This window comes from Thecamonas trahens (genome assembly GCF_000142905.1).
Source record: "Thecamonas trahens ATCC 50062 unplaced genomic scaffold supercont1.52, whole genome shotgun sequence".
Classification (NCBI taxonomy): domain Eukaryota; order Apusomonadida; family Apusomonadidae; genus Thecamonas; species Thecamonas trahens.
Genome location: NW_013657628.1, coordinates 23,109 through 47,194, shown reverse-complemented (window position 1 = coordinate 47,194; position 24,086 = coordinate 23,109). Strand labels below are relative to the sequence as shown.

General features: G+C 63.3%; 10 protein-coding genes across 10 annotated transcripts in view; 5 read left to right on the top strand and 5 right to left on the bottom strand.

Moving 5' to 3' along the window:
- Window positions 1-61: 61 nt before the first annotated feature.
- On the top strand, window positions 62-2,797 carry AMSG_09564 (uncharacterized protein). The gene is made up of 2 exons (XM_013898672.1): window positions 62-90; window positions 184-2,797. The coding sequence occupies exons 1-2, from the start codon at window positions 82-84 to the stop codon at window positions 2,743-2,745; spliced, it is 2,571 nt and encodes an 856-aa protein (XP_013754126.1). The 5' UTR covers window positions 62-81; the 3' UTR covers window positions 2,746-2,797.
- Window positions 2,782-7,188, bottom strand: AMSG_12275 (uncharacterized protein). The gene is made up of 3 exons (XM_013898748.1): window positions 5,380-7,188; window positions 3,308-5,329; window positions 2,782-2,938 (listed from the first exon to the last, which is right to left on the bottom strand). Exons 1-3 carry the CDS (start codon window positions 7,175-7,177, stop codon window positions 2,793-2,795), a joined length of 3,966 nt encoding a protein of 1,321 aa, XP_013754202.1. The 5' UTR covers window positions 7,178-7,188; the 3' UTR covers window positions 2,782-2,792.
- A 573-nt stretch (window positions 7,189-7,761) lies between these two features.
- Window positions 7,762-9,274, bottom strand: AMSG_09561 (methylase; the record flags this gene model as incomplete). Its single annotated transcript, XM_013898671.1, has 2 exons — window positions 7,762-9,099; window positions 9,266-9,274. The coding sequence occupies 2 exons, from the start codon at window positions 9,272-9,274 to the stop codon at window positions 7,828-7,830; spliced, it is 1,281 nt and encodes a 426-aa protein (XP_013754125.1). The 3' UTR covers window positions 7,762-7,827.
- Window positions 9,275-10,640: 1,366 nt separating this feature from the next.
- Window positions 10,641-12,936, bottom strand: AMSG_12274 (uncharacterized protein; the record flags this gene model as incomplete). The annotated part of the gene is made up of 2 exons (XM_013898747.1): window positions 10,641-11,624; window positions 11,874-12,936. The coding sequence occupies 2 exons, from the start codon at window positions 12,934-12,936 to the stop codon at window positions 11,086-11,088; spliced, it is 1,602 nt and encodes a 533-aa protein (XP_013754201.1). The 3' UTR covers window positions 10,641-11,085.
- A 96-nt stretch (window positions 12,937-13,032) lies between these two features.
- Window positions 13,033-14,602, top strand: AMSG_09557 (nitrilotriacetate monooxygenase component B; the record flags this gene model as incomplete). The annotated part of the gene is made up of 2 exons (XM_013898670.1): window positions 13,033-13,043; window positions 13,175-14,602. The coding sequence occupies 2 exons, from the start codon at window positions 13,033-13,035 to the stop codon at window positions 13,887-13,889; spliced, it is 726 nt and encodes a 241-aa protein (XP_013754124.1). The 3' UTR covers window positions 13,890-14,602.
- AMSG_09556 (eukaryotic translation initiation factor 3 subunit M) lies at window positions 13,907-15,413 on the bottom strand. The gene is made up of 2 exons (XM_013898669.1): window positions 15,357-15,413; window positions 13,907-15,082 (listed from the first exon to the last, which is right to left on the bottom strand). The coding sequence occupies exon 2, from the start codon at window positions 14,772-14,774 to the stop codon at window positions 13,926-13,928; it is 849 nt and encodes a 282-aa protein (XP_013754123.1). The 5' UTR covers window positions 14,775-15,082; window positions 15,357-15,413; the 3' UTR covers window positions 13,907-13,925.
- A 624-nt stretch (window positions 15,414-16,037) lies between these two features.
- Window positions 16,038-19,054, top strand: AMSG_09555 (uncharacterized protein; the record flags this gene model as incomplete). The annotated part of the gene is made up of 2 exons (XM_013898668.1): window positions 16,038-16,064; window positions 16,130-19,054. 2 exons carry the CDS (start codon window positions 16,038-16,040, stop codon window positions 19,028-19,030), a joined length of 2,928 nt encoding a protein of 975 aa, XP_013754122.1. The 3' UTR covers window positions 19,031-19,054.
- A 19-nt stretch (window positions 19,055-19,073) lies between these two features.
- AMSG_09554 (uncharacterized protein) lies at window positions 19,074-21,138 on the bottom strand (the record flags this gene model as incomplete). The annotated part of the gene is made up of 2 exons (XM_013898667.1): window positions 19,074-20,491; window positions 20,877-21,138. 2 exons carry the CDS (start codon window positions 21,136-21,138, stop codon window positions 19,074-19,076), a joined length of 1,680 nt encoding a protein of 559 aa, XP_013754121.1.
- Window positions 21,139-21,505: 367 nt separating this feature from the next.
- On the top strand, window positions 21,506-23,724 carry AMSG_09553 (uncharacterized protein; the record flags this gene model as incomplete). The annotated part of the gene is made up of 2 exons (XM_013898666.1): window positions 21,506-21,647; window positions 21,817-23,724. Exons 1-2 carry the CDS (start codon window positions 21,600-21,602, stop codon window positions 23,722-23,724), a joined length of 1,956 nt encoding a protein of 651 aa, XP_013754120.1. The 5' UTR covers window positions 21,506-21,599.
- Window positions 23,725-23,871: 147 nt separating this feature from the next.
- Window positions 23,872-24,086, top strand: part of AMSG_09552 (uncharacterized protein) — a gene marked incomplete at its 3' end in the record, with an annotated part of 4,408 nt that continues 4,193 nt past the window's right edge. Inside the window, exon 1 of the mRNA XM_013898665.1 lies at window positions 23,872-23,915. Within this exon, the coding sequence (XP_013754119.1) occupies window positions 23,913-23,915 (3 nt within the window). The 5' untranslated portion in view covers window positions 23,872-23,912. The remainder of the gene's footprint in view (window positions 23,916-24,086) is intronic.

Below are 24,086 nucleotides of genomic sequence, written 5' to 3'. Positions count from 1 at the left end.
CCCCCCCCCCCCCATCGCCACCTACTCTGCCCCCATTCGCCAGATGCCACGCCACTTTTCGCACGCCAACGAACAACGACCATGGCCACCGTACGCCACTGACCCGCTCCCTCTCCCTCCCTCCCTCCTCCCCCCCCCCTCCACCCACACACTAACCCCCCCCCCCTCTACCTCCGTGCACAGGGCACGTCCAACTCGTCGTCTTTGTATGTGCGCAAGAACGGGTTCTGGTACGAGGACGGAGACGCAGACATTGCCGAGCTGGGCGCGTCTGACTTGGGCTCGGCGGCTCGGAGGGCAGCGGGCGAACATAGGGACGGCAGCGATGGCGAAAAGAGTGGTGGCGGGGGAAGTGGTGGGGACATACTCTCCAAGCTCAAGAGAAGGTCAAAGAGGCGGTCGCGGTCGGCATCGGCAAGCTCGACAGGCGTATACGCGTTGGAGGATCCCAACTTTGACATTACCTGGTATGCAAAGTACTTTGTGGGCGCAGAGCACACCAACTATGTGGCAGACGCAGACGCAGAGTACGGCAACGTGGTTGTGTCAACGCTCCGGATCTCGGATGCTCATGATCCACACTACCGGGTCATTGTCATCACAAAGTACAACACCGATCGCCACCTGGTGCCCAATCCCAAGAACAAGAAGCTCCCGCTTAAGGATCTGCTTGGCGCTGTCCGCAAGGGCTACACTCGGCTGGCCAAGAAGCTCAAGAAGGTCTCGAACTTGGCCATGCAGAAGGACATTCTCAAGATCGAGGACATGGAGTCGATCGACAAGTACAAGTTTGGCGTCCTCCTTGTCAAGCCTGGACAGACCAACGAGGCCGACATGTTTGGCAACGAGCATCCGAGCCCAGCCTTTACCGAGTTCCTGCAGTGCCTCGGCGACGAAATCACCCTCGCGGGGTGGGACGGCTACCGCGCCGGGCTCGACACCAAGTACGGCAACACCGGCGAGACTTCGTACTACACCGAGATCCACGGGTGCAAGGTCATGTTCCACGTCTCGACCTGCCTCCCCTTTACTCCGGGCGAGGGTGCCGAGATGACGCAGCAGCTCCAGCGGAAGCGGCACATCGGCAACGACGTTGTCGTCATCGTCTTTATTGACGCCGACGAGGACTCGGGCACCGCCTTTGACACCGAGTGCATCTCGTCGCAGTTCAACCACGTGTGGGCCATTGTCCAGCCGACAAACAAGGCGTCGCGGCAGACGCAGTACAAGGTCGCCGTCGCCGCCAACGAGGCTGTCAAGTACTTTATGCCCATCCTCCCGCAGCCGCCGGTCTTTACCCACGGGGCAAACTTCCGCGAGTGGCTCCTCACCAAGATGATCAACGGCGAGCGGAGCGCCATGCACTCGGAGGCCTTTGTCAAGCTCTCGGAGCGGACCAAGGAGCTCATGCTCGGCGACATCGTCTCCACCTACATGGGCGCCCGCGTCACCAACCAGGCCAAGGAGCAGGCGCTTCGCAAGCAGATCGAAGCCATGGTGAGCGGCAAGGCGAGTGGGAAGCCCAAGCAGAGCGTCAACATCTTTGACGCTGCCCCTGTCGGCTCGTCGTTCCCCGGCGAGATCCGCGCCCTCGGCTTTTATGGCGAGTCCATCGTCTACGGCACCGACGCTGGCCTCTTTGTCCGCACACCGGGCGCGTCCGCAGATGCCCCCCTCTCCGACGCCGGCCCCGTCCATGAGCTCGTTGTCGTCTCGGACATTGCCGTCGCCGTTGCCGTTCTCGGCAAAAAGCGCCAGACGTACGTGTTCTCGCTCGCCTCGGCCACCGCCGGACTCTCCTCCAGCGGGACGCTCCTCACCGCGCCGGCCATGAAAAAGGCCACCCTTCTCGCCTACGGCACCTACTCGACCACCCCACTCCTCGCCGTCGCCTGCTCCAGCGCCGTCTTTGTCTTTCAGTGGTCCGGCTCCGGCTTTGTCCTCACCCAGTCGCACACTCTCCCCACCACTGTCACCGTGCTCAAGTTCTTCAAGTCGTTCCTCGTCATCGGCTTTGGCCACGCCTTTGAGGTCATCGACCTCGAGACCTCGAGCATCTCGCCGCTCCGCGCTTCGGACGACAAGCTCTCTCCTGTCGCTGTCTGTGTTGTCGACGCCCAGCTCATGCTCGTCTTTGCTGACGAGGGCGTGTTTGTCAACGTGAAGGGCGTGACCACTCAGGACTTTGCCCTCAAGTGGACCACCCTCCCCACCGCAACATGCTTCATTGACCCGTACATTCTCTCCTTCACCCGCAACTTTGTCGAGATCCGCACAAAGGTCACCGGCCGCCTCGTCCAGACCATGCAGATCAACGACTGCGCTTTCCACTCGGTCCACCGCAACGCCGCAGGCTCGCGCGCCGCCGTCGTTACCTCCTACGACCCCACTTCTGACGCCACCTCGCTCCTCCTCCTCTCGCTGGCAAACCACACCTCGGTTGGCGCTGGCCTTGCCGTCCTCTCTGACTCGGTCGCCTCCATCATGGCCTCGGTCGCCTCGCTCCCACTCCCGGCACACTCGGCCCTCGATGGCCTTCCCGCTGCAGAAGCGCCGGCGCCGTCGGTCTTTGCCCCCGCGCCGCCACTCCCTCTCGCCCCCCCGCTCGCCGCGGCCCGCAAGGCTGCGCTTGGCTCTTCAGCCGCCGCCGGCTCGTCCGGTCTCGAACTCGCTGACGGCATGACCGATGCTGACGCCGAGTGGGTGGCCCAGCTGCAGGAGAGCCTGCTCCAGGCTTCGGCCTGATCAGCCCCCCCCCCCCTCCCCCCCATTCTCATTGAAGCCGTGTTCTTTTACCGCTGCGCCGCCTTCTCGCTGCTCCTGCTCCGCGGCGACGACGGGGTCTTCTTGCCCCGAGGCGGACTGCCTTTGCCGAAGCGCGGAGACGTCTTGGCGAGCCGCGAACTCCTCCGCTTGACTGGCCGCCGCGATTGCGAGCCTCTCTGCTGGGGCTTGCCCGCCGATACTAGCGTCGATCGCGACGACGACGACCTCGGCGACGGGCCGGGCGTCCACCTCCGCTTGCTGCTGCTGCTTCCGGTGCTGGGGCTCTTTCGCGGGCGATTAGAGGCTGGTGGCGATGCCGGTGGCGAGGCAGGGGGCAATGCTGCTTGGCGCGATGGTCCGTAAGCGTCCGCCATTGTAGCCTGCGTTGGCGAGGACGCGGTGTCGAGCGACTTGCGCGGCGGCGGCCGGACATGCGGATCGCACATGCGTTCGAGCGAGACCGACGACTTTGAGCCTTGGAGAAGCGACGAGACCCGTTGATGCCGTCGAGTCGCGTTTGCCGGGCTCACGGCAAGTGCACCGTCAGACGTCGAGTTGGGCAGCAGCCCAGTCGAATTGGATGACCGTGCCGTGAGAATGTCGAGCGGATCAGCCGAGATAAGCGGGCGTGGCGAAATGAGAACTGACGACGAGCCGTCAAAGGCCTGCCTCAGCTCACTCGACTGGTACAACGATGGCATGCTCACGTCACCGATTCGCTCAAAGCCAGCCAGCTCCGCCGGGTGGTCGCGCTCGCGGAGTCCGACAACCTTGGCCTGGAACAGCTCGACCTCCCAGTCAGGCATGTCGCGCGAGACAAAGAGGCCAAGCGGCATTACACCGGCCGAGACCCGAGCCGCCACGAGATCGTCGACCACAATCTGCCCACCATTGGCAGCTCCGCATAACAGCCGTGCCTCGGTCAACCCGCGCCCGCTGTAAACCATCCCTCCGCTTGTTGCGTCGTGGACAATGGCGGGCTTGCAGACCCGGAGCCCAATGCGGACTCGCAGCCCGTTCCACAGCACTCCATCTGAGATGAGCCTGTCATCACTGGTGATAGCGGCCGGCCACGGGAGCTCAAACAAGCCGCGCTGGATAGAGATTGCTGCCAGGAACGCCGCCCGCGACTCGGGAAAGGCCACTAAGAAGCAGCCGTTCTTGTTGGCGGCGACGTAGCCTTCATGCTCCCATGCCACAGAGTTGATGAGCGCATCATGGTCGGCCATGGCCTGTGTCATCGCTTCCGGGTACGCACTGGCAAAGTACTCGACGCTCTGCACCTCGGTGGCCAGCAGCGCCACATGGCCACCCGGCATCTTGGTCTCCCGCGTCGGAAAGTCGCGAGCCTGAAAGGCCGCCCTAACTTGCGCCCGCCGCCGGTAGCACCCGACGCCGAGAACGCAGACCACCACACACATCCCGCTCACGGAGAACCCAACCGCAAGCACCATGTCACTCGAAGACACTGATCCCGAGCCCGATTTCGACCCATCGCTGCCACCGCCACACCCGCTGCCATCGCCGAAACACACGCCACATACATCCTTATCGGCGCCGGCGACGTGGCCCGAGACCGGGCCCGAGCACATGCCGCACTCATCGACCGTGTCGTTGCCCGGGCAGATCGTGACCGGCGGCGGCGGTGGCGGTGATGATGACATCGACGACGGCGGTGGCGGCGGCGGCGGCGATGGTACCAGTACGCATGAATTGCCCACAAGGTTCCACCCGGCACCACACGAGGTGCAGTTGATGGCGGTACCGTGGCAAGTTGCACAAGAGGCAGCACAGTTCCCGCACGGCTGGGTTGACCCCTCGTAAAACTGACCATGCTGGCAGAGCGCACACGACGAGTGCGTAGCATCGCTAAAGGCGTATCCGTCCTCACATGAGGTGCACGTTGTGCCGGCGATAGAGCACGGCGCGCCCGCGACAGTGTCGGAGTTGCAGTGTGTGCGAACGTCGCAGCTGGGACCGGTCCAGCCCGGTTTGCACGAGGTGCATGCAGAGTTGGGAACGAGCGGAACGGCGGAGCAAGAGGCACGGCCATGAAGGCAGGCATCGGGCGCGGCGCCGCACCCATTGGCCAGGCCTGGCGTTGTTCCGCCGGAAATGCAGACAACGTTGGTGGTGCACGCACTGGCGGCATTTGCGCACACCGCAGAGTCGACAAATAGCAGCTGAGCGGCGACGACTTCCACCGCTCCGGTGGCCATGCCCGCTAGGGCCGTGTTGCTCCGGATCACGGTCCGCACCAGCCGCGAGCCGAAAGCAACGTCGTCCACACGGAGGCCCGAGCTCTTGTCCGCAGTGTTGCTCTCAACGACTACGTCGACAAGGACGGTGTATGAGTTCTTGACGTGGATGCCGCCGCCAGACATGGCAGCCGACGAGTCGCGGATGACACAGTCGATGAGCTCGAGATGGCTACCGTGAGCGTGAATGCTCCCGCCGCTGGTAGTGAGTGCGGTGTTGCCGACCAAGATCGAGCCGACAAGTGTGGCATTGCCATCGATGCGCATGCCGCCGCCGATGCTGGCGACGTTGCCGCTCACGGTCGCTCGGTGACGACGGTCATAGCAGCCGAGTGCGCATTGGAGATGGCGCCACCCTGAGATCCGGCCGAGTTGCCCGAGACGACCGAGCGGACAATGGAGAGCTCGCCGTACGACGAGATGGCACCACCGCTTCCGACCGCTGTGTTGTGAGACAGAATCGAGTCGTAGATGGAGACAACCGCCGAGGTACCAGCCGAGATGGCGCCGCCGTCTGACGACGATGAGCACGATGAAAAGATGGAGCCGGAGATGGTGATATCGGCGTTGGCAAAGAGCGCGCCGGAGTTGGCCGAGACCGAGTCGGTGACGACAATGTGGTCCAGGACAAAGGCACCCGACCCGACGTAGATGGTGCCGCCCGCAGAGCCGGCCGAGTGACGGACAAAGGTGGAGTTGACGACAGTTGAGTCAGGGAGCATCGAGCCGATCTCGAGCGCGCCGCCGATAGCGGTCGCGGTATTGTCGTCAAAATGAGCATCGACGATAACCAGGCCGGCCGAGGTGGCGGTAATAGCGCCACCAAAGAGGCTTGCGCTGTTGGCGACAAAGTGACCACCCAGAACGGCGACGTCTGCGGACGGCTCGAGAGCCAGTGCGCCACCGTAAGCGGCAGCATTACCGGTAAAAGTCGAGTTGATAATAGTGTGCCGCGACAAAGTGCTGAGGAGGCGGACAGCACCGGCTTTTCCGGTTGCCATCGATGCAGCATTTCCCTCAAAGACACATGCGTCCAGAGTGAGGGTCGTACTGATGCCGGCGCTGATGGCGCCGCCAGAATACAATGCCGTGTTGCTCTCAAACCTGGCACCGACGGCAGAAAGCACGGCCGACGAGGTAAGTGTGAAGATGCCGCCGCCGTAGTTGGCGGTGTTGGAGATGAAAACGCCGCCGTGGAGAACGGTGGTATGCGCGGCACGGACTGCGCCGCCATGATAGCCGGCCGAGTTGTGGATAAAGACTACATCTGCAGCAACAATGAGTGGAAGCTGGGTGTTGACGGCGCCGCCGTAGTTGGTCGCCGAGTTGCCCTCCAAGACACAGCCGGCACCGAGCTCGATATACTCGCTGGTCATCGGGGAAGAGTTGGCTGAAATGGCGCCGCCAGCCGCCGACGATGCAAGTGCCGAGTTGTTGACAAATATCGTGGTGGTGGCGCGCAAGCTGGCACCGAAAAGCAGCGTGATGGCTCCTCCAGAGCCGGAGCTTGCCGAGTTGGCGGCAAAGGACGAGGCAGTGATGTCGATGAAGCCGTGACTGAAGAGCGCCGGGCCCTGTTTCGAGGTGAGGAGCGTAAATGTCGAGTAGGCGACGGTGAGGTCGGTGTCGAGGGCGACGACGGCCGAGGAGAGATCACTCCCGACAGGGTCGGGCATGAGAAGTTGCGAGAACGAGCAGTCAGTGACCGCAGTTGGCAGCGAGGCTGCGTGAGCGGCACCACCGGCATAGAGAGCAACACCGACCGACGAGGCAAACGACGAGCCAGAGAGCGAGACAGCATGCGGGATCGTGATGCCGAGCAAGCCGGACGACGGTCCGCTGCCGACCGAGACAATGGCGGCGGAGGAGGGGACGACGACATCGACGACCGACCACCCATCGAGGTCGACAGCAACAGGCAAGAACGGAGGTGGCGACGGATCCGAGTCAAACATGCGGACAAGGACAAGGCCGTCGACATGGCTGGTGGTCACGTTACGCAGCGTGAGACCAGCGATGCGGACGGCAGAAGTGTGCGGATGAACGTCGAGGTTGATGAGAGGAGAGCTAGCGAGACGAATGTCAGCAAAGGCGATGCCCTCCATGGTAAACGCCGAGCTCATGGGCATGTCCCATGCCAGCAAGGGAGGCATCGCGTTGCGGGTAGCCGAGGGAGGGCACGTGATGAGCGGAGCATCAGAGGGAGTCGCCGGACGGATGACGAGAGAGAGGACATCAGGATGCGGAGCCAGGAAAGTAGAGCATGCATCATCATGGACAAAGTCGCCAAGACAAAGAACGACATGGCCATTAGCCGATGCTAGGAAGGACGCAGCTGCAGCGAGGGCATTTGGTGTGTGAAGAGACAAAGTTGTGAATGAGCACGAAGCAGCAGATGCCTTCAGCGGTGTGACACTGAGTGCAAGAGCGAGGAGGAGGGTGAGGATAGCGACCAGTCGGGTGACCAATTGTGGTCGTCTTGCCACCATGGCCCAATGCATGTCACCACCGTCTCTACCGTCTCACCACAACCGAGAAGCACAACGGCGTGAGGTGGTGGTGGTGGTGGAGGGAAGGTAGGCGGGGGGAAGGGGGGGGGAGGGGAGAGGTGGTGGAGCCAGCTTTGTGAGTGCTTCGTTCGCGGACATTTTTTTCGAATGGCCGAATATCTTATTTGGCTGATTTTGAGCATTCACGGTCTGTGCACGTGTGCATGACCAAGGGCGGGAGCTAGGGCGCGAACTCGGCGTTTTTAGAGGCATGGATGATGTGAAAGGCGAGTGATGGCCAGTGGTAGGTGGTACTACTCACCGCCGACGCCGTCGCGGAGCTCGTCGAGGGTGGGTGGGAGGAGGACTTTGAAAAAGTAGTTGGTCTTGTCGGGCACGTCGAGCTCTTCGACGCCGAGAAAGCCTGCGCGCTTAGCGTAGGTGGCAAAGACGGGCGGCGAGCCGATGACAGTGCCTGTGCCGGCGCCGTCTTGACCGATGGCGACGGGGAGGCAGTGGAGGAGAGAGATGCCTGCACGCATGACGCCGCGCGGATGGCGGTTGTCGTTGGGGTTGGACGAGCCGGACGGCTCGGACCAGATGAACATGGTGTCCGGAGAGCGACAGACTGCACGGATGGCACGGAGGGTGGGCTCTAGGTCGCCGATGTCGTGGAGGGTGTCGTACGCCCAGACAATGTCGTAGCCAAAGCGCGAGGTCGGCTCGGAGAGGATGGAAGGGTAGTCGCGGAGCGAGGCCTCGACAAAGGAGGCGTTTGTGAGCGAGGCCTGGAAGGCATGCTCGCGGGCGTTGATGATCGAGGCGTGGTCGGCGTCGAGGCCGACAAAAATGGCATCCGGGAATGCTTTGGCTAGGACCAGCGTGGCCTGGCCCTCGCCGCATCCGATGTCGAGGAAGCGGGTGCCGGGCGTGTGGAGGCGGTCGACGAGGCCCGGAATAGCTTCCATCCACGGAATAAGATCGTTGGCAAAGGTGTTGGCGTTGACTTGGGCAATGGTCGAGTGGAGGTTGTACGCCGAGAACGGCATGCCGCCGCCGGCCTTGAAGCCCTTGGCCACCACATCGTTGTAAAGGAAGATGTTGCCGACGACTAGATCGAAAAACGGGCGGCAGTAGCGCGGCGACGAGACGTTGGCCATGGCCGCGATCTGGGCCTCGTTCATAAAGTATGTGCCCGAGCCGCCACCGACACCCGCAGCCAGCTCTTTCTCGGTCGCCTTGCTCACATTGTACTGCGCGTAGCCCGCAGCCACGGCGCCGTTGAGCCACTCGAGCACATATCGCGGGTCGAGGTCAACAGCCGTAGCCAGATTGGCGGCGGTAGCGGGCCCGCACGCAGCCAACGCATCAAATAGGCCGAGTTGTGAGCCTGCAAAGACGATGATGCCGCCCATGGCGCCCGAGAGATGGCTCATGACAGTGGCCGAGAGCTCGTCAGCCGACGGCCCGCCAGCAGCCGCCGCTGCTGCCGACGACGACGACGACGACGACGAAGACGAAGCCGGCGAGAGACCACGGGGCTTCTTGGTCATGGGCGGAGCAGATGGGTCGTTGTCTGCCTTGCGCTTGGGAGAGGGGGCGGACATGGTTGTGGTGGGAGGGGACGAGTGTGAGTGGGTCAGTGTGGGACAGCGACAGACAGGGTAAGCAGTGCAGGGGGGGGGGGAAGGGGGGGGGAGGGGGGGGAAGATGCGATCGCATGCCGACCGCACATCATTGTGTTACACATACTGTAAACATGGTGTTGATGGTCTAGATCGTGGCGTGTGTGGCCTGTGCTGTGGCCGATCATTGTTCCTGTAGCATCATGGCATGGCGGCAGGAGATGGTGCGAGGGCAGTAGCACGGGGGGGGCGGAGGGGGCGAGCAGGAACATGGATGCGATGTATGCGCGAGAGCATGCGTGGGTTTTGATCATGCGCGAGACTGCGCGGAGCTAGGCGAGACTGCGCGAGACGGCACAAGGGCGCGAGATGGGAGATCGCCCGTGCAAGCGAGGGGGCGGCGGAGCGGAGCGGATGCCGTGACGACAGTCGAGGACGGGGAGCACCTCACTTGGCCATAGGCGATGGACTTGCGGACAAAAAGTTGCTGGCGGTTGGCGTGGCAGCCACTGGCACAGCATATCTACTTCGTGGCTTTATCCGGGATGCCGGTGAGATTCTGGTACGGTTGGAGTGACGCGAGGCGGTTGAGGCGATGGCGGAGGGATCGAGTCGCTGGCGGCCGGCTCGAAGCGGCGCTCGCTCTTTCCCCCCCAAACCGGGGCATGAGGACCAAGTGGGCGAGACTCACAGAGTAAGGGGGTGATGATGATGGGGGCGCAGGGCACGTTCTTTTGGACATGTCCGCCCAAGGCCAAGATCAACACGCTGCGGTGGATGTGCTCGCCGGGCGCGGTGCGGCTGCTGATCGACTACGTGAGGGTGCGGGCATCTGCCCTCTCGCGTGACGAGCTGCTCAAGCCGAGAAAGGCCGAGGCCAAGCCGCTGGAGGGTGCGGATCCGACACGCGAGGTGGTGCCGGGCTTGCCGCCGACGGTGGCGGGCGTACACCCACGGATTGTGCTGGCGTGGGAGGCTGAGGCGTTTGCGGCGGTCGAGGTGAGCGACGACGATGTGGTGATGGTCAACCACGGACTGGCGGTGCAGCATGCGCTCACGCTGCCGGCGAGCGTGGTGGGCAAGGTCAAGCCGCCACTTTGCGCCAACGACATTGCCGGAGACTATGTGTGGATCGAGGATCCGGCGACAGGCATGGTGTTCTACCACGGTCTCCCGATGGACGACGCCACGCTGGTCGACGTCGTCGACGGCCTTCCGGGGCCAGGCGAGGCGCTCTCGGCGGCGCAGGTGGCGGGGATTCCCAAGGAGGTGCTGCAGCGACTGCTGCAGGCGCGGGTGCTGTACACTGAGCGGTTCTTTGCCGGGGCACAGAGTGCGATGCAGGCGGTGTACGCGCAGGCGCGGGCCGACCTCGCGGCCAACGGGTACTGCTTGCTACGCGATCTCATTCCGGTGGCACAGCTCGCAGCGCTACAGGTTCATTGCGACAAGGCGCTCAAGCGGTACTCGATGCAATCGCGGCTCGACGGCCACCAGATGCTCTGGGCCGAGCCGTTCACCAACTACCTCAACTACCAGATGACGCGGGTGATGGAAGCGGTGACAGGCGAGGAGCTGGTGCCGGAGCGGCCGCTGCTCTTGTTGTATCCTGAGCACTCGATGCTCGACCTGCACATCGACAAGGCCAACTACGCGTGGTCGATGTCGACCACGGTCGACTACACCCATCCAAACCGCGACGAGGCTACCGGGCTCGGCGGCGAGCCGACGACAATGACCCTCATCCGGTCGACGCTGCTCGGCCCGGCGTCGGCCGCGCTCGCCCTCGACGTTGGCGACTTTGTCATCTTCCCCGGTCCGCAGCTCCCGCACTATCGTAATCGGCTGCCGACCGGCTGCTCGCTTATTTCGATCTCGTTTGCCTGGGACTCGAGGTCGCGGCAGGCGCAGGAGTAAAAGGATGATGACGACGCGTGCTGCAGACGATCACGTCGTGGAGAGGCTGTTGTAGCAATTGCGACACATGGCGGCATACGATTCCTTGCCGCCGATGACCTCGACGCTAGTGTCGGCGATGAGGCGCTTGGAGAAGGGCGCGTCTGCGGCGAGACACTCCATGCACACCGCCGTCAGCTTGGTCACCCGCTCAGCAGCAGCAACGAGTGGACCCGTCGACGCAAACGGCCTTCGCATAAAGTCGCCATCAAGGGTGGCGACGACAACGATCTTGCCGCTGTTCGCCAGCTCGTCGGCGACAGGCATGACATCATCAAAGAACTGGCCCTCATCGATGCCGACCACCTCGGCGTCGGCCAAGACCTCAGCCGGCACATCAGCAAGTCGCAGAGCAGCGTAGGCAGGCACTGCCACGTCATCATGGGTCACTGTCGCTCGTCCAGGCTCGGCACCACGTGTGTCCTTGGCAGACTTGATGATGGCCACCGTCTTGCGCGCCGCAACCTGCCGACGGACCCGTCGGAGCAGCTCAGTCGTCTTGCCTGAGAACATGGGCCCGAGAATGACCTCTAGCCGACCACGAGCAGCCGTATGGGCACTCCTACAAGTAGCCGTGCTCATCAGCATTCGCGGTGTCAGCATGTGGCTGCGAGGAGTGGGGAAGGGGGGGGCGTGGGAGTGAGGTGGTGCTCAAATCGAGCTGAGGGCAGCGAGTGGCGCGTCAAGTCAGAGCAAGGCGGACTGGGGCCGATGGTGCCGGGTTGGGGTGTTAGGGCATCAGTGTGGAGCTGGCTGGTGGGGTTAGATCAAGACGATACCCTCAATGTGGCTCGGATCGTCGTGGAAGGTATCGATGACGGCGGGCAGGCTCTCGAGGATGAGCGGGACGTTGGTGGCTCGGCGATGGACGTGGTAGACAACCGAGGCGGCATCGCGGGTCACTATTGCGCCCATCAGCGCCGCGGCAAAGGTGGAGTTCGCCACAGCGTTGTCGGTCTCTGTCTCGGCGTCGGGCAGAAGTAGCGCGGCAAGGTCAGGCCCGTGGTTCCGGGAGGCGAGGGTGGCCCAGGCGAGAAAGACCGCGATGGTGCCTGCGAGCACATCGCCCTGTCCGCCGCACCTTCGGAGGGAGGGGCGGGCGTGGCCGAGGCGGGCAGCAACATGGGCGTTGGCCACAATGTCGGCTGCGCCTTTGCGGACGACGGTGGCGTGGTGAAGGGCGGCGGCGAGGCGCGAGACCTGGTCCTCGGCCGGCCCGGGTACGTCGCCCAGCTCGACAACGGCCTCATTCAGCAGCGCACGACACAGACGGCGATACTCGACGGCGTTGGGCGTGACCACAAGCCGGTCAGTTACGGCTGGCGCGAGAGTGAGCGCGGCCTTGCCGTCGTCGTTGCCGAGCGGAAACAGCGCGTCGCCGTCAAGAACCACAGGCAGGTCGAGGGCGGCCGCGTGGTCAAGGAGCGGGCCGACAAGCGCCAGATGCGCAGGCGCGCGGCCAAGGCCTGATCCCATGGAGACAGCATGCAGCGAGGCAAGCGCCCACCCATCGTCGATCATGGTCGCAGCCTTGGCGTCGCCCGGTGGAGCATCGCCGTCGGCTGGCAGGATTCCGCGGACAATGAGCTCCGGTGAGTAGGCCTTGATGGGCACGGCCGCATCGGGGGCACAGATAACAGTTGCAAGATCAGCACCAGTGCGCAGTGCTGCCAACGCTGCAAAGTACGGCGCGCCAGTGTACGCCGCGCATCCGCCGACGATGCCGACTCTGCCGTGCGAGCCCTTGTGCGCCGATGCAGATAAAGCGGGGATGAGGATCTGTGCCGTCCGCTGAAGAAGCGCCACTAGCTTGTCGTGGCTCAGAACATGGGACGCTGCCATGGGTGGGCGCGATCGCGTGGTAATCAAGAGTGTGTGCACGAGACAAGTAGCTGACGGCAGAGGCTGTCCGCCGTGCCCGTCGGCTGGTGCGGGCAGATGACCTCGGAGTCACTCAACTCGCCAGCATGCTTCGATTACCGACATGGTCGGGGAGCCAGGCTGGCATAGCGGTGGTGTCGAGGTGCATGAGCAATAGTGCGAGCCAAGAATGGGTCTCGTTCACCTGTGCAGAGGGCAGCAAGGGCGCGCCGTGGCGGGCGGCAGGGCTCAAGTGGGATCCGCTCAAATCGCTCATTGTGCCGCGGCCGATTGGATGGATCACGACGTTGAGCAGCGGTGATGGTGGCGCGAACACGGCACCGTACTCGTTCTTCAACGCGGTCTCATCGACGCCACCGATGGTTATGTTTGCCTGCAATGGCGTGCATGCGGATGGCGGGCTGAAAGAGTCGGTCATCAATGCGCTGGAGACCGGCGAGTTTGTTGTCAACGTGGCTTCGGCTGGCGTCATCGATGCTGTGGCCAAGACTGGCTATGCTGTCGATCGCGGTGTCGACGAGGGCTCGCACCCGCTGCTGGCCAACTCGGCCATGCTTGCATCGACGGTGGTTGGCCCGCCGCGGCTGGCGCTGGCCAAGGCGCATCTCGAGTGCACCACGGTCGAGTCGATCGAACTCCCGCACGACAACGGCGAGGCGCGCAACGTGGTTGTCTTTGGCCGCGTCGTCGCGTACCACCTCTGCACCTCGATCCTCACCGACGCCGGCGACAGCGTCGACGTCCTGCGGCTCAATCCGCTCTCACGGCTTGGTGGCTCCGAGTACGGCACGCTCGGCGCGCGCGAGGCGGTCATCAGCCACAAGTACGGTGAGGCCGAGCTGATGGAGCAGGCGCCCGAGCTGTTCACCCAGCTCGCGGCGCGGCGGCAGCGGGCGAGAGCAAGGCGCAAGTGAAAGCAGGAGGCAGGGGCTGGATGACAATGTTTACCTTTACCCGCTCTTGTTGTTCTGGACGACGTCGACCATGGCGCGGGTGGCCTTGGCCCAGACGGAGAGCTTCTCGCGGAGGAGCTCCCAGTGCGAGTGCTCAAAGACGCGCTGTGTAGCGCGGGAGATGTGGATGACCTTGGAAGCCTGGTCCATACGGACGCGGGCAAGCTTGGCCTTTGAGATCTTGATGCACCAGCGCTCGACGTCCTCGGGCGCGACGTCAAGGGTGGCCGAAACGAGCGAGTAAGGGATGATCTCGGTGTTGGCGGCGAGCGAGGTGAGCGAGAGCAGGCGCATCTTCTCGACGTTGCGCTCGTGCGAGAGGCCGAGCATGTTGTCGACGACGTCCTTGGCCTCGGCCGACGAGTCGTACAGTGCGGTGTAGTCGGTGACAAAGCCGTTGACAAAGACGGAGAGCAGCTGGTGGACGAGGACGTACTGCGGGTTGGCGTGGGTGGCAAAGGCGGCGACGGCCTTGAGCTCGAGAAGGTGATCAAACTGGAAGACGTTGTTCATGTCGAGCGCCTCCGAGACCACCTGCAGAACCACCGACTCGACTTCGGTCACCGACGACGCATCGTCGTTGTCGTACGTGTCCAGGAGCATGAAGCGGAGTTCGGCGGCGTCGGCACGCGCACCGACCGACGACAGCGCCTTGGCCGCAAGCTGCAGACCCGCACGCTTCTTGGCGACCGGCACATCGGCAAAGGCCGCGGCCACAAGCTTGCCAAAGTTGAGCAGGTGCGGCTTGATGAGCGGGAGCTTGGAGCTCTCCAGGGCGAGCGAAATCATCTTCATCAGCGTATCAAACCGGAGCTCCAGACCCGACGGCAGCTTGTTGTACACCATGTTGAGGACCGAGAGCTGGACAACAGGCTTGCCAAGCTCGGCCACCGAGACCTCGTTCACGATGCGCTCGAGAACCTTGGGCAGGGTCTGGTACGCCTGGGCGAGGTAGACGACCAGATGGAAAAGTTGCCCACGACGGAATCGTTGGCACCGGGAGCAGCGATGAGGTCACCGGCCTGATCCAGCATGAGCTCAACAGCCTTTGCGCACTCGCCCTTCTCCACCAGTGCCTGGACCTTTGCCACGGCGACCTCTGCAGCCTCTGCATCGGCCACAATCAGCGAGAGGTACCTCTGCAGCTCGACAATCTGCATTCCCTCCCCCCCACCCAAGTACGCCACACCATGCCATTACCCATAACACCATAAGCATAAGTCCCCCATGTGCCCATTCTCTCTCTCTTCCCCCTTCACCCCGTCTTGGTCATGCCCCCCCCCCCCTCCCCCCCCCTGGCCACGGTGGGATGGCAAGCAGAAAATGGAGGACAACGTCGACAAGGACGAGACCGAGGCAACCGAGGGCTACGGTCATTCAGCTGGAGCTAGCAACACCCAGGTTGGGCGTCCTCTCCCGTTAACATACCTGCTCTTGCTCGTTGAGCTCAATAAACGTCAGCGTAGCCATGGCTGCTGGTGGTGCGTGAGCTGTGCCGTCCTGTGCTCGCCTTCCTCGCCAGAGATGGCCTCGAAGAGCCAAACGAGCCGACCGAGCCAATGGCCGAGCCGCAGCCGATGGCGATGGCGATTAGTACTGTTCGAGCTGATCGAGTCATCGCAGGGGGGAAACACATGACTGGGTGAGTGTGCCTGTTGTCTGTTGTCGTTGACGGTGGCGGTGTGGTGGGTGCGGGGGAGGGAGACGGCGGATGGCGAGGTGGTCTGTCGATAGAGGATGATGATCGGATGGTGTAGAGGTGATCATGTCGTATACTTCACACTTTTTTAATCGCCGCGCCTTATCACCACACCCACCCACTACTCAACCATCACCACCTCCTCTACATCCCCATCCATGCAACAAACTAGCAGGCGGCAGGCCGGAACTTGGCGAGTGCGACCGCCAGCCCAGCCGCTGACCGCCAGCCGCTGACCGCCAGCCGCTGACCGCCAGCCACCGACCGCCAGCCACCGACCGCCAGCCACCGACCGCCAGCCACCGACCGCCAGCCACCGACCGCCAGCCACTGACCGCCAGCCACTCCCACCACCTGACCACTCTCACCACCGCCACCACCACACTCCGCTCACTGCTGGTCTGCTGACCATGTACCCACTGTTCCGGCTACTGAAGGTATGTCGCCTCCCTCCCCCCCCCCCTGTCCCTCCACTCACACATGGCACCGCCTCTTCTCGTAGGTCGTGGACCGAGTGGCCGGGAAGAAGGCACGGGTGACGGCAGCGAGTACAGCTGCTGATGGCTCGACGGTGTATGTGGGTACAAGTACTGGCGATGTGCTCAAGTATGCCTTTGAGTCGGAACTCTCGCAGTCTTTGGAAGCTTCGGCGGCAGCGTCTTCGGCGGCGGCAGCGGTCTCGGCGTCAGCTTCGGCGTCGTCGGCAGGAGTCGGCGTGGCAGAGGCAGATACCGCGAGATCGACTTTGGAGATCAAGAAGAACGTGGGCGGGAAGAAGAAGATCGAGACTATTCTCCCGCTGAAAGCCGCAGGCCATTTGGTGGTCCTCGTCGGCGAGACCGTGGTCGTCCTGGATGCCGTGAGCCTCAAGGCGGTCTCGCCGCCATTTCCCTCGCCGCGACACGTTCTCTGCATTGCGCTCGACGCCAAGTCTGGGCGAAAGCTTGTGGCAGTGACAAAGAAGCGGGCGTACGTGTACGAGTTCTCCACCACCATCGGCGACTATGTGCCGGTCAAAGAGTTTGCGGGCCTACCCGGCCCGGTCCTCTCCATCGCCTGGTATGGCGACACGCTTGCGCTTGGATACAAGCGTGAGATCTCGGCCATCTCGGTCAAGTCGGGTATCACGACGACGCTCTGTTCGCGCGAAGTGGCTCCGACCTCGCTGACCTCGATCACCGCCGACGCGGCCGCCATGACCTCAGCCATGCTCACCACGCTGAATCCCTTTGCGTCGTCGTCATCGGGCGCCACAGCGAGCACTTCGTCGTTGCTCATGGCGCCGGTCCCGGGCGTCGGCCTTATTTTGGTAGTCCACAACAACATGGGCGTGTGCTACAACCTCGACGGCTCGCTCTCGGGCCATACGGTGACGTGGTCGCAGCCGCCGTCAGCGGTGGCGGTCGCCTGGCCGAATCTCATCGGCCTCCACGACGGGCTGGTTGAGGTTCGCTCGGTCGAGGACGCCGCCATCCACCAGACGCTCTCGTTGCCCGAGGCGACTCACATCGGGTCGACCGGCTCCGTCCTCACGCTCTTCTCGGGCGCCCGGGTCTGGCTCGGGCTCAAGATCTCGTTCGAGGCTCAGCTCGCAGAGCTCATCCGCGCGCGACGGTTCGACGACGCCATCATGCTGTTCCAGATCCGCGTGCCGGCGTCGGTGCCGACCCGCGACAAGCAGATGCAGCTCCTCTACGAGAACATTGCTTTCCAAGCCCTTGTCGACGCCAACTACGAGCGGGCCTTTCAGTTCTTTGCCCTCTCCACTGTTGACGCGCGCGACCTGCTCCACGTCTTTGACATGCTCCCGCAGAGCCAGGCCAGATACGAGTCGCGGACCCGTCCGCTTCACGCCATCCAGCGCAAGCTCTCTGCCCAGGCGCCACACAAGGCGCATCCGCTGCTGGTGGCGTTTCTGGAAGACCAGCGGACGGTCGCCGCCCGCGGCGAGCCACTTGAGCCTCTGGTGGCACAAGCAGTGGACACTGCGCTGCTGAGGTTGTACATTTCCAAGTCGCCGCACAAGCTCCGGCCGCTTCTCACCGGCGCGAACGCGGTGCTGGTCGACGACGCACGGGCAGCGCTGCGAGCGGCCATCGACACCCGGACCCGAACCGGGCCGTACGACGCGCTTGCTGCACTCGAGGCCTCCGTCGGTAACTACACCGAGGCGCTCGAGGTGTGGGCGACGATTGTAGCGGGCGAGTGCATCGACCCGTCCTCGGGCGGAGCCCGGCCGGCCATCGACGTGCTCGCGTCACTCGAGGGCGGCAGCGACGCGAGCTGGGAGCTCATTGCCAAGTTTGCGCCTGCGCTGCTGCAGGCCGACACTTTTGCAGCTCTGGACGTGTTTGTCTCCCCGACGCGTAGTGTTCCGCTCGACCATGACTCGGTCCTCGCCTTCCTGGCCAAGTTCGAGCCGCTGCCGTGGCACGCGCTTCAAGCGGCATACCTGGCGCACATGGTGAGCGCATACCACGTTGCGCACGAGCAGTATCACACCCGACTGGTCAACATCTATGTCGACAGCGTGGCGGCATGCCGCGATCCAGTCCAGGCTGCTGCCATGGCGGAAGCTTGTACGGCTCACCCGGGCGCGCCCGCGTGCAGCGAGGCAGCGCTCCGGGCGCGACTCTTGGGAGCGCTGGAGGAGCTCCCTTTCTACGACGTTGATCTCATCCTTGAGCGGGTCAAGGACATTGGCGGACTCACCACCGAGCTTGTGGCGCTCTACCGCAAAGTTGGCCACCACAACGCCGCGCTCCGGGTTCTTGTCCACGACGAGACCGACGACGCCGGTGCGCTTGCATATTGCGCTGCTATCCACGAGGTTTACGTTCACGAAAAGGCGCAGGCCGAGCGGCTGGGAGTCCCGCTCTCGACGCTTGGTGTGGTGGCGTCGGACGTTTGGATGGCGCTCCTCGCGGCGTACCTGACGCCTCCTGAAGGAACGCCGGCGCCACGGGCGAGAGCGCTCGAGGCGCAGGTTGTGGCGCTCCTCTCCTCACACGGAGTGCACTTTCCGCCAAGCCAAGTCCTTGACTTGCTCCCGCCGTCGATGCCTGTAGCGCGGATCGGCGACTACCTCGTGACGGCGCTGCGTCGCAAGGTGGCGGCGCAGCGGCGGGCGGCGGTGAGCGCGGCGCTCAACCGATCGGTGCACATGCAGGTGGCGCTTGCGGCGGCCAAGGCCCGGGCGCCGCGGTCGGTGGTGAACCACGAGACGCTTTGCTCGGTCTGCCACAAGCGGCTTGGCTCGAATGTGTTTGCGCGGTACCCCAACGAGGTTGTTGTCCACCTCAAATGCTGTCGTGATCCGCACATTTGCCCAGTCACCGGCGTCGACTTTCGGCCGAGGCCAAACCAAGGCCGAGCGGTTCGGGCACGGCGATGGCAGGCATGAGAGAGAGTAAACAGGGCTTGCTGGCGTGTGCATGCGAGTGTGTTTACGGCTTGCGCGGACGCAGGTTGTGGGCCTCTGAGATAATGTTGGCGGTGCGGTTCTTCTCCCAATGGAGGAGGGCGGCCTTCTTGAGATCGACGTAGCGCGACATCGAGTTGAAGAGCTTCTCGGCCTTGTCGCCGCCAACGACCTTGATGCGGAAGGTCGGGTGCGACATGTCAAAGGTATGGGCGGTGATAAAGCCGCGGTCGCAGCGCTTGCCGCAGCAGGAGCAGAGGCAGACGAGGTCGAGCGAGAGGTCATACACCCGGCGCATGGAGACCTGCTGGTGGTCCGAGTAGCAGCAGGAGCGGGTGTGCTTAGACGCGGTCAGGTTGGTGATCTTGAACTCGTCGTGGGTCTCGCAGCAGTCGCACACACGGCAGCAGCAGCCATAGCCCCAGCATGTCGAGTGGAAGGCGCCTTCGTAGAGGAGCTTCTGGTTGACAACCTCTGTGACCTCGCCGCGGCGCTTGGTCGAGATGTACGAGCGGAGCTCGTGGAAGAGCTCGACCGCGTTGGGCACCTTCATACGCACAATTGGCGTGGTGGCGTCCTGCGAGTACACGGTGATGATGCCGCGGTTCTTGCGGCGGTGGAGGCAGTTCTGGAAGAGCTCGACGTCGATGATGGCCGCGGTGTCCATGGTGTCGACGTCGCGGCCGCAGCACCGCCACGAGGTGACGCCAATCTTCTTTGACGTCAGCTCGTAGTGGTCAAAGTTGAAGACTCCGGCGCCCGGCCCGGTGAAGAGCTCCTTCTCCGGCTCGGAAGCCTCGTCTTCGTCAGACTCGCCGCTGGCGTCGGCGACGTCGTGAACAACGCCGTCGGCGTCGACGCCAAACGCGCGTAGGTCCGACTCTTCAAACGGATCCATAAAGGTCTGCGAGGGAACCGGGACCGAGTCCGGCTCGCCGGCCCGGCTCTTGGTTGCCACCGCGGCGCCAGCAGCGGCGCCTGCAGCAAGCCCGACTCCGGCGGCAGCGGCAGCCGGGGCGGCGGCCTCGGCCCGCGACGACTTGCCGCGGCGGCGGCGGCGTTGCTTGCGCTCGTGCTCGCGCGGCGCAGCTTCGGCGGCCTCGGCAGCCGCCGCCACCGGCGCGACTGCCACCCGGGGCGAGTCATCGTCGCTCAGTGCCGACTCGGAGAGGGTCTTCATCGAGTCGCGATCGTGTTCGACAACTGCATCCTCCGAGCACTCGTATGTACTGTCGTCACCTGCAGCCATCGCGGTGGGCATGGCCGGCACTGGCACCAATGCCTCACGAGCGTCCGAGTAGTCAAAGGGCACAAAGCCGTGGTCTTGGCCAGCGTCTGCCGCCGGCTTGACCAACAAGCAGTCGGACTCACGAACAAAGAGCCCATGCTTCCGTTCTGTGGTAAAGTACTGCACGCCCTCGACAGTGCCACTGTTCCTCCCGACTACACCAGCGCATCACAAAAACGATTCCACGTAATGAGCATACCAGGGGGGGACGTCAGGTGAGGTAAAGTGAGTGGTATGCAAGAGATTGAGATTGGTAGACGGGAGAAAAAGCAGACGCAGACAGAGAGGGAAGTAGTACAAGGAATGCAGTGGTGGTGAGAGGTGGTGGTTTGGCTTGGTGTGCTCTGTACGTGGCTTTCAGGGGCGGGCGGGCGGGGAGGGGCAAGAGGAGGGACAGGGGGCGGAGCCGGGAGCGCGAAAAACGGCGAGTTTGGCAGGACAGACGGAACGGGGAGAGGGGGAGGGGGGAGGAGGGGGGGAGGGACGGGATGACAGGGCAGGGAGGGGGAGGGGGGATGAAGGGAGGGGAGGGGTACGTACTTGGCTTGCCAAGGTCGAGGCCGACCCAGCGACCTGTGGCAAAGTGGACCTTGCCCACAAAGCAGACGGTGCCGTACTGCTGGTCGAGGGTGGAGACCTGGGCACCGACATGGAGACGATGGCTGGTGTGGCCATGGGCAGGATGGTGGTGGACGGGGGTGTAGTCACCGGCAAGTACATCCTCCGCTACGTCCACAAGTTCCGCGGAGAGATCCTCAGTCGACGACAGCATCCGGGCGTCGGCCTCGAATGACGACGCCATCGGTGGTGACGGCGGTGGCGGAGTCGAGTGATGGGCTGTGTTTGGCATACCGCATCTGGCCAATGCCGAGTGGGGGTATGTAGATCATGTACCTACAACAAGATCGGATGGGTTGGTGGTTGATGGATGGATAGTGCGAGTAGAGAGTAGATGTAGTGGGTGAGGTCGGCTGGAGGTGTGATGGTCGAGCCTCTCGCCCATGGGCTGCGTGGTGGGCTTGGGCGGGCGGCTGGTTGGTGCGGAGGTATTGGGTTGTTTGGTCGGCAGTTTGGTCGGCGATAGCCGGCGGGACCACCGCGGCGACAGCGACCAGGAGGAGGAGGAGGAGGAGGAGGAGGAGGAGAAGTTGGTGATAGCAGACTGCACTCGCTGGGGCAGCGTAGGACGTAAGGGGGTAGCCAGGTGCAGGCACAGGGAGTAGTGTGCTTACAGATACCCAACAGGGCCTGCGAGTGGTGACCATGTCGCACACAGAGACTGACGACGACGAGTTGTTCCTGTCTGCAGAGGTATGTGCAGATGGCGGGAGGAGGCAGGGCGAGGCGGGGGCGAGGCGGGGGCGAGGGGGCTAGTGTATGTGTATGTGTGTGTGGAGGGGGAAGGGGGGGGGTGGTTCTCATGGTGGAGCATGCGTGTGTGTGTGTGTGTATGTATGTGTGTGTGTGTGTGTGTGTGCAGGACTACTTGGTGGGGCTCGACAACGACGACGGCCAGGTGGCGGACGAGGGAATGGTAGAGCTGGACGCTAGCAAAGCAGACGGCGGACAGGATGCCATTGATGGTGGAGATGGTACAGATCTTGGTGGGGCTGGTCCAGGGAATGGTGAGGGCGAGGCCAAGTTTCGCATGCGGCCGCTCCGGCAGCTGACGCACGACTCGGTGTCAACGGGCGGGGCATCGACGGGTGGCGCGTCGACGGGCGATGTGTCGTCGACGTGTGAGGCATCTTCCGGCGGCGATGACAATGGCGGCGACGGTGTAGAAAGCATGTCAGGCTCGGGCTCGGACGGCGGGTGCAGCAGCTCGAGCAGCTCTGGTGGCGCAGCGTGCGGTAGCGGAGTGGCGCTACCGATCGCGCCCGAGTACGGGGCGATCGACGAGAACGGTGAGTTTGTGCTCTTTGTCAAGTGCCTTGACGACAACTCAACGGTGGACGAGAAAACGGCGCTTGCAGGAGTGACGACGGTGGGACCGGACGGCGAGGCAGGCACTGTGCCTGCCAGCATCCAGGGCAAGGGCAAGGGCAAGGGCAAGGGCCCATCGACGCCGCCTGAGAGCGAGGAAGTGACATTTGCGCCGTCACGGGTGAACAAGCTGACCGTGGAGGAATGGGACCGGCTTCTGGAGCTGCAGGTGCTCGACGCACACATCGGTGCCATCTGGGTGGCGCACTTTTCGCCCGACGGCATGTATCTGGCTACAGGTGGGCAGGACATGGTGGTGCGGGTGTGGCGGCTGGCAGAGAGCAACGGGAGCTTGCTCCTTGACCCGACTCCGTTCCGCGAGTACACCGCCCACAACGCGGACATTCTCGATCTCGCGTGGTCGCAGTCGAACTTTCTGCTCTCAGCCTCGCGCGACAAGACTGTCCGGCTGTGGCACGTTGATCGGCCAGGCATGCTTGCGCTCTTCAAGCATGTCGACCTCGTGACGGCAGTGGCGTTTCACCCGAGCAATGAGGAGGTGTTCATCTCGGCCTCGTTTGACCGCAAGCTGCGAGTGTGGAACTTGCGGACCAACCGTGAGGTGGCGTTGCAGGAGACCGCCGACTACATCACGGCGACGGCAATCTCGCCAGATGGAACCAAGGTGTTTGCTGGGCTTATGAACGGGCACTGCATCATCTACGACCTCGACGCCAAGGCCACCCTCGTTTTCTGCACCTCGCTCCATGTCCGGTCGTCGCGTGGCAAGAACGCGTCGGGCTCCAAGATCACCGGCATTGCCTTTCATCCCGATGGGAGCAAGGTGCTCATCTCGACCAACGACTCGCGGCTGCGAATGTACAACCTCGACGACTGGTCTGAGTTTTGCAAGTACAAGGGCTTTGTCAACGCCGAGCTGCAGATCAAAGCCTCATTCTCGGAGACCGGCAAGTTTGTTGTTACCGGCTCGGAGGACGGGGCGGTGTACATGTACCGGACGGTGCCGACCAACGTGGCCAAGTCGTCGTTCTTTAGCTCCATGCAGCGCAAGGACCGGTCCGAGTCGTTTGAGGCCGTGACACTCCATGACGACGCCGCCACTGTCGCCATGTTTGTCCCGCTTGCTGCCGGTGGCGGGACTGTCACCGACCCGCTCGACGGTGCCGAGGCGGCGCGAGGGCAGATGATCGTCTCGGCCTCGTATGACGGCCTGCTCAAGGTTCATATCAACATGCCTGTTCCGCCAGCGGCGTCGCTCGCCCCGCCCGGAGCAAGCGCCGGCGAGGCGTCGGCATCGGCGTCGGCATCGGCATCCGCATCGGGCGGCGGCGAGACGTCCGGCCGCGGCCACACCCGGTCGCGCTCGCTCTCCAAGTCCAAGGCCAAGCCCAAGGCCAAAGCCAAGGCGCTCTCCCATGCCCGGACCAAGAGTCGCGGCTGATAAACGAGCGTTGGTAAACGTGATCACCCTGCCCCACATGGGTAAGTACGTCAGGCGACAATCAGTTGTGGAAGCATTGCTCGCTTTGTTCGCTGTGGTCGATTCTTCCGCTCGTGCGCAATTGGCAGAAGTCTCTGCCACGGCCTCGCCAGTCAGTCCTCTTCACCCGAGCACACCCGCGCCCGACCATGGTACGCATACTATCCCACCAGCAAAGTGAGAAGCAGTGCCCCCCCCCCCCCCCCCCTCTCCCCCTCTATATATATATATATATATATATATATATATATATATGTATATATATATATATATATACTTCGAGACGGTTTGGTTGTGATTATATATTCGTGGCAAGGGGGGGG